This window comes from Perissodus microlepis, chromosome 3 (assembly GCF_051167445.1).
Source record: "Perissodus microlepis isolate ML-2025 ecotype Zambia chromosome 3, ASM5116744v1, whole genome shotgun sequence".
NCBI classification, from domain to species: domain Eukaryota; kingdom Metazoa; phylum Chordata; class Actinopteri; order Cichliformes; family Cichlidae; genus Perissodus; species Perissodus microlepis.
Window position 1 is genome coordinate 33,480,017 of NC_140463.1, and position 13,654 is coordinate 33,493,670.

Below are 13,654 nucleotides of genomic sequence, written 5' to 3' on the forward strand. Positions count from 1 at the left end.
TATTTATCTTTGAGCACAGGAAACTGAGACTTTGTATTTGACAGTATACTATTCAAACAGAAGGTCTTAGAAACAAAAGCCGTGCTCTAATGTAAACCTGCCTGAGAATAAAGGCTGTTATCTTCTGCCTGCTGAGTTAAATAAAGGTGCCAGACACTGTTTGAGGAAAAATGTTAAATGATTTTTCTACACATATGTTTGGTCTTTGATATTTACAGTTTTATAAATTCAGCGTCTGCTCACATTCCTCACCCGCAGAATGAAGAATGGAGACGCAAACACATGTAAAACATAACATTTTAAATACGCAGTAGACCGAATCTGTCTGTGTGTGTCTGTCTTTTTCTCTCCCTCTCTCTCAAACTCACTGAAAGTCAAATGTGGAGTGTCTTCGTGTTGCCCTGAATATGTCAGTTAATATTTTTAATGTCAAATGAAATCTCAGCTGGGCCATTTAATGAATTCATGACTGAAATTATAAGATCACTACAGCTTCAAAACTAGAGTAGCTCTCATTCACATAATATTTTAACTGAGTGTTACACATTACACGTGTCCAGTAACTAGAAAATGATTAAAAAATGGTTTCCATGTTGGATTTATCCACAGTAATAATCTGTCAATGCTGTTTTTCAGGCCTACACGTGGCTGCAGAAAGAGATGGGCCCTGAAAGCGACCCAGTGGTCATTGTTCGTTATATCGGCTCCAGCCAGCTCTCCACAGACCTACGAACCCTCCTCCAGAGCATCTGTGAACAGATTGCATTAAACTACCGCTGCCTGATTCACTTTTTGCCTAACAAGATTCAGGAGATGAAGGAACTCCTGATCAACCTCTTAGGGGAACCGTCATTCCACAGGCCCTTGGTCATTGTCCTAGATGCCCTGGAGCAGCTCTCTGAAGCCGATGAAGCTCGCAAGCTGTGGTGGCTCCCCATACACCTCCCTCGGACGGTCCGCATTGTGGTGTCAACGTTGCCCAATAAACACGGCATCCTGCAGAAGCTTCGCCACCTCATCCATGATGAGGGGTATTACGTTGAATTAATCCAGAGAGACCGCAAAGTCTGCAGTCAGACATTAAAGCAGCAACTGCTGGGGGTGAAGAGAAAGGTCACCTCAGGCCAACAGATCTATGTCAATGAGGCACTTGCCAAGTGTACTTTGCCAATGTTTGTTAACCTCATCTACAGGGAAGTAGTTCACTGGAGGTCACATAAAGATGTGGACGATAAGTCGCTCTGTTCGACGGTGCACGAAAGCATAGAGCAGTTGTTCTACTCTGTGGAAAACAAGTTAGGCCAACGATTTGTCTTCAGAGCACTAGGGTATATCACCATGGCCAAGGCTGGGCTAACTGAAGTTGAGCTGGAAGATATCCTGTCCCTTGATAACATAGTTCTTGGTGATGTCATTGTGGCAACTTACCTCAAAAACCCATTGAGAATCGCCTATGACTTGATTGCGAAGCTCAGAGAGGAGCTTGAGGGGTATCTGGTGGAACGTCAGGTACGGAACGTCACTTTGATGGTCTGGGCCAACAGGCACCTACATCTTATTGCCCAGAAGCTGTACCTTAGCAATGAGGAGGACGTGCATCAGATGCATAGCCTCTTAGCTGAGTATTTTCTAGGGGCATGGTCAGGGGGAAGAAAGAAGATCTTTACCTATGATAACAACCATTTCACTTCCTTGAACATTTCTCATCACAAAAACCCTCACCATCAGCAGTCCCATGAAAAGACATCTTCTGATAAGTACTCTTATGACAGACAGACTCCTGAACAACCTTGGGTGTTCCAGTGCAACCTTTTGGAGCCTGACATTTTCTTTGTCAACCACAGAAAAATGACAGAGCTGGTGTACCACCTTACCAGGAGTGGGCGTACAGATGACCTCATGTTTGGTGTCATAATGAACTTCAGCTGGCTCTACACAATGATCAAGATTGGCCAGTTTGAAAAGGCTCTAACAGACATTGACCTAGCTTACAGTTACACCCAAGAGAAAGAGCTGAAGTTTTTAGCCACAACTCTCCGTAGCATCAAAGTAAAAGTGCTGAAGAATCCGGCGTCGCTGTCTGCAGAGCTGCAGCAAAGACTTCTGCCAGTTGTCACCTCCCTGCCTAAACTCAGACACCTCCTTCTGGAGTGTGACAAAGATGGCCCAAAGTACTGCTCTATTGTGCCTCTCCACTCCTCTATGGATGTTACTTACAGTCCAGAGAGGCTTCCTCTTTGCTCCAGCTACATGCAGATTGTGGAGATCCTGCCCACTCTAGCCCCAAACATAGTCCTCGTAGCACTGGAAGATGGATCTGTCAGCACCTGGGATGTAGAGAGCAGGCAACTTCTACGGCAGATCGACACAGCCAGATCTGTTGTGCTGGGAATCAGGTTAACCTCTGATGAGAAGTATCTGGTTGTGGCCACAACTAAAAACACACTGCTCATCTATGATAATCACAAGTCCTGCCTTTTATCTGAGGTTGAAATCAAGGGCTCCAAGCATGCTGGCATCACTGGTGGCGTTGCTTTCATTAACGGTTTTACTTTATCTACCCATCATGCTTTGGCATGGCTTGAGGCTAGTAAAGATGTGAACGTCATTGACCTCCTCTATGGTTGGCCTTTGTACCAGTTCCACTGCTGGTATGAGGTGACTTGTGTCCAGTGCTCGCCAGATGGAATGTATGCCTTCTGTGGCCAGTACCTCAACACAGTCTCCATCTTTCATCTTGGAAATGGTGACAAGTTGGCCACTGTGACGTCTGAGTTTTCTGGAGGGTTTGTCAAGTCCATTCTTGTACTCGACACTCTCAACCAAATGGTGATGATTGACAATGAAGGCAGTTTGTCCGTGTGGAACACCAAAGAGGTCACTAACCCGAAGCTGATGGAGGATTATGATTGTAGAGGGGATGAGACCGAAGTAGTGGGCATTGAGTTAGCGGAAGACCAACGTTCCATTCTCATTTGCAAGGCTCGAAGTATAGAGGTGCTGGACACAAAAGTATGGAAGATGGTAGAAAAGTTTAAAGCCAAACGTAGTGAACGCTTTGTTGCTGCTGTACTCTCCAAGAATGGCCAAAGCATTGTGGCCTCCATGGAAAATACCTCCTCTATCTTTGTCTGGAGGAGAGACAGTGGACAGTGCATGGCTAGCCTGATTGAGATCTCAGGGGCTATCGTGAAACTCATCAAATCAATCCACCACAACTTGCTCCTTTCGGTTGCCAGCAGTGGAGTTCTGTCTGTTTGGGACATTGATATCATCACCGCCATGTCCAACATTGACAAAACAGGGAAGAAGATCCAGACCTTGCAGCTGTCTGGCAGAGAGGACTATGTGTTTACCATGGACGGCTCAGAAGCTGTCCACAAGTGGAACTTTAGCACTGGCTTCATTGAGACAGTCTTTAAGCACGAGGGCATAGTAGAGAACTGTGTCCTAACCTCCTCAGGGGATCTCATGGTGACTTCGGATGACAAGTCCAGTCAGTATGTCTGGCAAACCAACACAGGAGAAAACATCTTCCGCATCAATGGACAGAGAATATCACAATTGTTAATTACGCACAATGACCAGTTTGTGGTGTCCCTTTGTGAGCAGAATGCCTCTAGAGTGTGGAGGCTTGCTACGGGGCACAAAGTCTGCAACATCTTAGTTACCCTCCAGAATGCACTGATCACCACAGCGAACACTTTCCTTGTGGGAACGTCAAAAAACAAGCTTCTCGCTGTCAGCCTGTGGTCAGGCAGCGTATCAAAGAAGTTTGTCTGCGATGATGGCATTACCATTGTCAACTTCAAACTCATTCCCGACTGCCCTGACTGTGTAGTCTTCATCACGTCCACCGAGACAGTCTTCATCTGGAGCGTTGCAGATGAGTCCGTTTGCAGGAGAGTCCAGTTGCCAGCCAATTTCCTCAAAAATCTAGAGGACTTCCAAATCTCACCCAACGGGAAATTAGGAATTGTCTCCAAAGGTGACGAGAATATTAACGTCTTGGACCTTCACAGTGGGAAGCTCAGGCTTGTTCATGCCGCCGGTATAATTTGGCGTCAGAAGTTATCAAGAGATGGGCGTTACCTTGTATACATATGTTTCCGGAACTGTGACGAAGACGACGACGCGGGCGTTGTGTCCAACCTGATCGTGATGCGCCTTGCCGATGGCAAGAGCATTGGCACATGCTCGCTTTACAAGACCCCCACCTTCCTGTCTCTCTCCCAGCGAGCGCTAAACATCATCATCGGCTTTGAGGATGGCAGCATTGGCACGTACACAGTAGTGGATCGTGTGGATGCTGCCCTCAAGATAAAGATAGCCACCTCCAACAGCCGCCAGATTGTCAACAATGCCTCTCAGAAGGTCCGTCCCAAATGCAGCAATCATTCCTTTAAGACTGTTGCCGACTGCATTTGGAGAGAGTCAACAGAGGTCTTTTCCAGGGACAGCCCCATCAACGTGTCCGACTCTGGAGAAGGTGAGTCGACAACACCTACGAAAAAGACTGAACTGCTGCAGTGACAGGTGGAGAACAGAGGAATGGGAGGAGCTAAGGTGGGAGGGCGGAGACAGGCGACAAAGCTTAGAATCTCTGGGGTCGCAGTTGATTCTTGTTTACAGCCACGTGATTCAGCTGCAGATGTCAGCCCTATGGGTAGTTAATGGGCCGACCGGTTTTTATCGCTGCACTCAAGTTATGTATGATTACTTCCAACTTACGACACACTTTGTTTTACGCATTAAGACTGTTAGAAAATACTGTTTTTTCAAAAGAAAACACATGTAAATCGTGTGAAGTATTAGTTTGCCATTATGTGTCCTTTTGCATTTGAAGAACAAAGTTATGATTCAGAAGTCTCGTTCAAACATTTACAAAGCCATTCCAGTGATCTTAGCCACTATCATCCTACCATATCTTTATTTATATTGTGCACATTAAGCCATACTGTTGTTCGTAAAAGAGTATATTCATGTTTGTATTAATATCAGGCTGTACTGTACAAAATGGAAGAACTATGAACATATGTACATGTCTCTTTTTGGCTGCTGCAATTTGTCCTTAAAAAAACTAAACAAAAAAGTTATGTTGTGCTTAATGCAATCAAAGTGAGTGCCTGGAATTTAAAATGTTCTTTATGTGCAGATTACAAGATTTATGAAAATGCAGGGAATTTGTACACACAGTCTACGCACCGTTGCATAATACTTGCATTGACGCCAGATGTGAACGATCAGTGTACTGGTCAACAACGCGGGAGATGGAAGGCATTGCTCTCTGTAACGATAGTTGTAGAAATTTCTTGGAACAGTTTACGTAAATTGGATGTGAATTTGCCTGCAGTTCCATCAGTTTGTCTGCTGTTCGTTTTTTAAGGGAAACACCACTATTGAGCATAAAAGTAGCATAGCACCATGCACATTCACGCCTTAACCAGTGTATTTGCTTTAGGCTTAGTGGCGTTTGTTCAAGTGTTTCAGTGTTAAAGAAAAGAGTGATTAGCCCAATGTTTCTCTGAAACAGCTCGGCCGTGTGAATATATTTAGAAGTGTAGGCTGTAGGTGGAAGCACTTTATAAGTGGTTTTTGTGAGAAATTATTAGATTTATTCATATGAGACGTATAAATTGTTGAAAGTGATCTAGGTTTGTCTTAAGATTTATCTACAGAAAGACACAAGCTATTCAGGCACTTGCAGGCTACAGCGGGCTCACTTGAAATGCTAGTCTCTTCATATGTGCCTGGTATCATTACAAATGTCGATGCTGTCGTTTTAGCAGCTGACGTCATAGTGGAACAGCTTTGGTAATCAGTGGTATTAAATATGGGTCGGTATTTGACATTGTTTGTCACCCTGTGTAAAAACTTTGGACAAGACACTGAAGATTGTGAATGTGGAGGAAAAATGTATCTTGTGGTGGATATTTCAGCACAGATGTAAAGCAGAAGTTACATTTTAAATGTACATTTTTAAGTTGGACTTCCTGCTTTTATTTCAAATTGCGTGCCACGTTGACACCGTTACATTTTTCTTACACATTCACCAACTTTCGTTTTCATGCTGTGTTTTTTTTCACAACTTTTCAGAAGGTGATTTCTAAATTCTCTCTGAGCTCTATTAAAGTCATTCTAGGAGAAAATCTCACCACTCAGCAGCCATCTTGCTAACACCTCCGGGCCCTTAAAACAAGTGCTAACAAGACCAACCCCTTATCTAAGTCAGTGGGGAGAGACCCATTACTTTAATCCTGTCGAGGCCACTTCAGCCAAAATGGGATTTGTATCCTGTCTGCAGTAACTTTTATGTGGTCCAAGGTGCCTGGGACCTTCCAACACGTCTATATGTTGAAAGCAGGGAGGGGAGCAGCAACACCTTAACAGAGCAGACTGAGCACCAGTGGCATTAGACAGAGTTGGCCAATAGTGGGTTGCAAAGAATCTTGCAGATGCAATAGCACACCCTAACTCAAGGCTACTTTCAGCCACTCCTTTATTCAAACGGGGTCCCAGCGTGTAGTTCCACATATTTGATTTGGCAGATTTTTATACCGGCAACCGCTGAGGCATTTTAGTCTCCTCCCAGGATCAAACTAGGGGTCTTTCGCTTGTTAGAAAAAAGTGTAAAGTACCACACTATGGAGCCACTTATTGAATTTTGCACATAGGATGGACAGAAGAGAATCAGCTGATCCATCAAATGAAGTGCACTGGTACTGACTGATCTGCAGAGTGCAGGCAGAGATTAACTGTGTGGCGTGCCAGAAGTAACATTATGCCCATTTTCAGTGATCACCTGCAACAGCAGTTACAAAGTTTAGTGACTTTGCTTTTACTAAGTTTGCACAACTTTATGGCTCAGTCTTGAGTGCCAATATGAGCAACAGCTCTGGATCATCCTAAGAGAGCACACGCAAAAGTATTGGACAGCAGCTCTTAATTTTCAGCAGTCTGCCTTTACAAACATTTATGAAAGAATGAGTCTTGAAGAGCTCACTGAATTTGAGCGTGGCGCTGTAGTAGGATTCCACTGTTTCAAAAAATCTGTAAAACTTCGTAGATATTCCACCATCAGTTGTAAGTGTGGGTGGGAATGAGGAGTTTGGGAACCCCAGCAGCACAGGCACGAAGTGGCAGACTACCTAACAATAAAAAGCACGGTTGTTGATTGAGCTCCAAACCTCCTCTGGCATTAACGTCGGCACAAAAACTGTGTGCTGGGAGCTTCGTCGCATGGGTTTGCATGGCTGAGCAGCTCCCGTAGCTGTAGCGTGTTGCTGGCTCAGTACTTTCGTCCACGTAGCGTATTTCCAGCTTCTGCTGCAGCTCTTTGGAGAGGTGGGAAGCACGGCCATCTTTAAACATTCGTGTCTCTCTCTGATCTTTTTGACCCTTGCTCGATAAATCGAACCCTGATAACATTATGACATGTTAAAACTGTTGAGATCAGCTGACAGTCTGAAGGAATATTGGAACATCTTTGAGCTCGTACCTTGCAGGTGCCATGGGTGGCTTTTCTTTTTTCTCTTTTCAAAGCATGACTGTAATTGAATTTGTCTCAAGCAGTGTTGAGCTGTGGTGAGTCCAAACTTTACCGAGGCATGACAGAAACAAAAAACACACACTTTCACTTTGACATATACTTTTTAAAGGGCTATTCCATCTTATTCTATGTTTACCAGTTTTGAAGAGTTAAGATAAAGGCCCTTGGATAATTTCAAACTAAGTAGCAGCACCAAGCTTTAAAACACTTTATTTCCCTCCGACTCAAGACTTTAAAAAAATATATTCTTTCAAGTAATTTGCCAAAGTCCCGATTATAGTTTGTGATTTACTTTTGTCGACAGTTGTTTCTGAGGCTTGTACTGTAATTATATTGTTACCAAATCGTTTCAGTGTTCGACTGTGATTATGTTTATGATAGAGAAAAACTTGCTATCTTTGCTAAAGAAGTTTAAAAAAAAGAGTCCTCTTATAAAATATATCGGAATGCCAGTTTAAGAGTATATTTGAATGTGTCCATATGGAAGCCAGTAAAAATTATTGTATGTTAAGTAACTTGAATGACTTTTAATAACTTACATGTTTGCAACTCATAGTTGACATACTGGTAATGAATGTTTCTATGTATTCTTATCGTCAGGACTGACTTACCTGTTTAGAGATTTATATTTTCATAAATGTTGTACTTACATTTTGTTACAGAGTTGTTTAACTGGAAATTCAAAGAGAAAAAGAAACTTATGTCTGAAGCAATATGAACCTAGTGTGTATGCATTGTTTGTATGAAAATTTTAATGTAATAAAATGGTTCACTTTTTGCCTCCACGCTGCCACCGCCTCTGGCCTTTTCTTTCGTTTTTCCTTCTGCAACTAGAGGTTGCTGGACCACATTGTCATCGAGTGTCTTCTTTTAGAAATGAAAGCGTTCTTCTTGTGTGTCGAGAGATTCTCTGCTCAGCTCGTTCCTGAAGTGCCGGTAGCTGTAAATGAAGTTGCAGAGCATGCTGTGAAACAGGAAATTCATGAAGGTTTGTTCCCCCCCCCCCCCCCCCCCCCCCCCGGAGAGCCAGAAAACATTGACAGAGCTGACAGCCTTAAACACACACACACGGAACCGAGCTGTAAAATCATTTGATTGGTCAGTAATTGCTCTTCTGCACAAGATGCCCAATGCCAGACAAGCGTGGCGAATATCTCTCCAACGCCGGCTGACGTTGTCATTGTAATTAGGCGATGCGTGTGCGGTGCACCTGTACGCTGCCCTGCACGTGCACACGCTCGCCGAGACACATAAACCTGCACCGTAAACACATCCAGGAACAAGCCGTGATTAGCCAATAAAATCCTGTTGCTTTGGGCTACCATTTTAATTTCCCAGTGGTCTAACTCTAAGCAGATCCGTGTGTGTGACCGTGTGTGTGTCCTGTCTCCACAGCAACATCAGGTCCACAGCAGTCACAGGCTTGGCCACGCCTCCTATTGTAATGACGGTGAGCTCATGTCTGTTGGCTGTTGGGGCTGCTTCCAGCCATTAGGACAACAAGGGCTTGACTATCGCTAGCACATTCCACCTGCAGAGCCACACAGGCCTATAATTACACCACTTTGTTTGTTCAATGGGAGGTCTCTGCAGGTCACATGGTGCACCGGTGTGTGCGTGCATGTGTGTCCTACAGTAGGTACAGTTTGTCATTACCTTTTATTTACCCAGCCCTATAAATAGCCACTTCACTGTCAGCAGCATTGAGCCCTCCTTTTTGTCATCCTTGTATTTTTTCAAGTGTGACCTGTATTTCCTGTGATGGGAAAGCCTGTGATTCACCCATATCTTCCTCTCTCCCCCTCCCTACAAGTACACTGTGGCACACCAGATAAACCAGCCACAACTAAACACTTTAACCCCACGGGCACCTGAAATTTAAGCAAACTCTGCTTAAAAAGGAAAGAGAGAAAAAAAAACCCTGAATCCTATGGTTGTAAGATGCTTTGTATTTGCCTAACTAAAAGCTTTTCGCCAAATACGGGGTGTTTGCACAGGGAGATCACATCAATCTTGTGCCAGTTGCGGGCAAATATTGTATCTGCGAGGAGAGTTACGATGAATCCCATCAATGGAGTGCGACCGCTCGTCTCATCTGTCATTATCTCGTATTCTCTCCTCTCATCATCCCGTTGCACAAGCGCCAAACTTCAGTTACAACTACCAACAAGCCCTGACCTAGTTCCTCTGAAGCACGCTGGGAGCAGAGACGTGTGAGGAAGGCGCTCCTCTCCGAGTCTGCACCTCTGTTTCCATTCCAGGTGAACAGCTGGAAATGGGAAATGTTCGAGGAGCTGTTTGCTCGTGACAGGTTAAAGAGATTACAGTGTCTGCTGTGTACAGCAGCATTTAGGGGAGAGTTGATCTGATCACAGAAGAGAAAGTCAGACATTATATGGGGTGGACAGCGATCTTCTTTTACTAATTGTTCTTATTTTTCTTCAGTTTTCTTGCTTTATATCGATTGGATCAGTGACAAAATTTAGGAGGCAAACGCTGGTCTAGCCGTGACTCAGTTCATGTCAAAGTCCATGTACGTTTCTGCAGACTGACACGTCACGCCCGACAATGAGGATATTCAACAGTGTTTGACATGGGATCAAAGCTTTCTGAAACTGCAGAAGTGACTAAGCTTTAATAAGTGTTGTTGTTTTGGCAGGAGAAAAGGTCAAGACCACAAACCGGGGTTTCTGAAACCATGAATATTTGCCTTTAGAAAGCCCAAAGCTGAATCCTTGACCTTGGAAACAGCAAGGGAGAAAAACATCAGACCACATTTAGTAGCTTTTTACGCAGATACTAAAGGTGGTGGAACAGTTTTAAAAGCGTGGCATGAGCTAATTTCTTAGCTGCTATAGAGTTGAAACAAAACGCAATGAAATATAAGTATTTTTTTTAGGTTAAAACAAAATCATGCTGTAAGAATATAGGCATTTAAATGTTACGTAAAGTATTTGAAAGTTGAGAGAAATACATGTCTTAGGTGTACCTTGGTAGTAGTGGGTTGGAACCTTTTTCCTTCAGGACTACCTTCATTCTTTGGGGCATAGATTCAACAAGATGCTGGAAACGTTCAGGGATTTTGGTCCACGTTGACATGATAGCATCATCTTTAATGCCAGTCTTCCCGTCTGCAAACAGTGAGCCCAGCACAAACATGCTCTGTTGGATCTGGTGACTGTGGAGGTTACTTAAGTACAGAGAACTCATTGTCCTGTTTAAGAAACCAGTTTGACTTTTGTGACTTAGCGTGCTATCCTGCTGGCAGCAGCCATCACAACATGGCTACACCCTTACACCACGAGCAGCCTGAACCATTAATACAAGTCAGAATGGATCCATGCTTTCATGTTGCCAAATCTTTACTCTACCTGGATGTTGCAGCAGAAATTGAGACTCAACAGACCAGGCAACATTTTTCTAAACTTCTGTTGTCCAATTTTGCTGAATCTGTGCAAACTGTAGCTTCAAGTTTTCTCTCCCTAGCTAACAGGAGCAGCGTGTGGTCTTCTGCTTTTTGTAACCAGTCAGGTTCAGAGTTCAACATGTTGTGCATTCACAGATGCTCTTCTGCATAGGAGTGGTTATTCGACTGTCTCATTCCTATCAGCTCAAAGCAGTCTGGCCGTTCTGCTCTGACCTCTGACATCAACAAGGTATTTTCTCCCAGAGAACCGCCCCTCACTGGATATTTCCTCTTTCTCAGACCATTCTCTATAAACAGAGATGCTTGGGTGGGAAAATGCCAGAAGATCACCAGTTTTTGGAACACTAGCACTAATAAAGCAACTTAAATCACCCATTCTGATGCTCGGTTTGAACTTCAGCACGTCATCTTGACCATGTGTAGATGCCTAAAAGCACCGACTTATCGCTACGTGTTTGGCTGATTAGACATTTGCATTAACAAGCAGATGAACAAGGTTATCTATCAAAGTGTCCAAAGTGTCTCCCAGAACCCTGTGACAAAATAACAACACAGAAGAAGCACAGCAATGATATTAATCGGCCTGCATCAAACTTTTTAAAGAAATAAAAAGGTGTAAACATAACAAGAAGTTCTTTACGGTTCAGCTTCATATTTAGCAGATACATCTGATCCATACAACATAATGAATGAACTCATGTCCCCAAATTCTTTAAACTATTGACTTGTATTTTTTCAGCGACTTAAAGTGTCCGTCCATCCTTCATCTGCATGAAACCTTCATTCTGCTCAAGAATGAAAGTTAAACATAGAAAACAAGAAGGAAGCAGTGGAGTGAAAACAGACGGAAAGTATTTATGCGGCACCACAGGCTGTATCTTTGAAAATGTCTAGGAGGGGACTACTTTGCATCCAATGCGTAACATTGTTGTCATGTTTTGTCTCTTTACCGGGATGTTAGATGTCATCCTGTCAAAAGCTGCCAGAGTGGAAAAATGCCTCCACTGTAGTTTAAGTTTTTCTTTTCCAAAAGCACACACACACACAAACACACACACTAGACTGCTGCCACTTAAGCCTTGTTCCACAATTAAAGGAGAACACCCAAAAGTCCCTTTGTTCCTGTTATTACATTACTGTCTTTTGTAACACAGCTCCAATGAAGTTTTAAAAAAATAGTTTTTCCTTTGATCCCTTCAAGGATGAACTTACTTTGTGCATCTGTAAACACTCAAACCTTTTTTTTAGTTGCGTGTCATTATCAGGAAAATAATTTGTCCCGCAAAAAGTTGCTCGTCCATCCTGCTAATAAATCAATATTTAATAAGAGTGTCGCTTAAGGATCCAGACCAACACACATATACATTCTTGTTGTTATTTTCCTGAGATTTCCTCTAAAAAAAAGTTAAGATTTCATTCATTTGCACAATAATAAGTAATGTGAGAGTTACTTTTAAGCCAAACTCATCCAGGAAGTGCACTTCTTCCTTTTTCTTTCTTTTCTGGATGGATGCCAGGCTGCTTTAAGGGGAGAGGGAGTCTCAACTCTAATCACTTCCAAGTCATATGATCAACTGTGGTCAGGTGGTGGCTTGTCAAGCTGGACGTGGGTTAGGTGGTCAAGACAGGAAGTCACATTAAACGTAAATCACGTTCATTCCACTCAGTTTTAATTCCTTCACCCACAGATTAGACCCACTTCATTAAAGCTTCATACAAACTTAAGCCACTGTGTCAGATATCAATATGTCTGTTATGATCTGGACAGAGGTGACTTTTATCTGGTACTAATCTGAATTACAGTGATGCTGTGCTTTTTAACAGAAGTACATAGCCTTTATCACTACAATATGTTCATGATTGTGATCTCTTAAAGCAAATAATTCTTGTTATTTTATGAGTCTTTATTTAAAGGTAAATTAATAAACTGTCAAAACTAGAAGAATTATGAGAATGATAAGAAAGAGAGGATTAAGAAGAAGGAAAATAGAAGAAAACGTATTTCCAATTTTCAAAATATGTTATTTGGCAACAGATTCACAATCCACAAAACATTATACATGTATATAGTGTATATATCATTACTAAAATTTATTTATGTGTTCTAATTTTTAAAGTTTTGATCTTGATACACTGTTTCAGGGGTCAAATACTGCTTTTATGGGCATGTTTAAAAACTGACGTCAGAGTGTGTAAAAAATGCAAAGGCATGCATGCAAATAGATATTTAAATCAAAAACAAGGGAGGGAAATTAGTGCTAAAAAAAGACACTGAAAGAAATCACTATGCCAATTTATAGATATATTAAAAAAAAATATAAGAATACTTTTTTTAATCGAAATGTTAGGAAATCTCGTGTCATTTTCTTGTAATTCATCAATTATGACAAATACTCTAAAATTACCAATAAGAAAATAGGTTTTACAAGATTTAACACCTCAATAAAATAAAATACAATATACACCTCTCTAAGGTAAAAACTACAAAATATAAGAAGCCGAATTAACTATAAAAATAAAGCTGATAAAAAGGTTTTTAAAAAAAAGACGCTATAAGAAGCTGAACGTTAATTAATGAAGTGGGATACAATCACTCAACATTATATATGCAGATAGTTGCAGCTCTTTTATGTCTTTTTATTATAATAAATTAAATAAAATTAAAATCAAGTTAGCAA

General features: G+C 42.1%; 1 protein-coding gene across 2 annotated transcripts in view; it reads left to right on the forward strand.

The window, feature by feature from the left end:
- The window catches only part of nwd2 (NACHT and WD repeat domain containing 2), a 58,659-nt gene extending 50,325 nt beyond the window's left edge, over positions 1-8,334 (forward strand). For both annotated transcript variants that reach the window (XM_084924111.1, XM_084924112.1), the window contains exon 8: positions 637-8,334. In XM_084924111.1, the coding sequence (XP_084780237.1) occupies positions 637-4,533 (3,897 nt within the window). In that variant the 3' untranslated portion in view covers positions 4,534-8,334. The remainder of the gene's footprint in view (positions 1-636) is intronic.
- Positions 8,335-13,654: the final 5,320 nt, after the last annotated feature.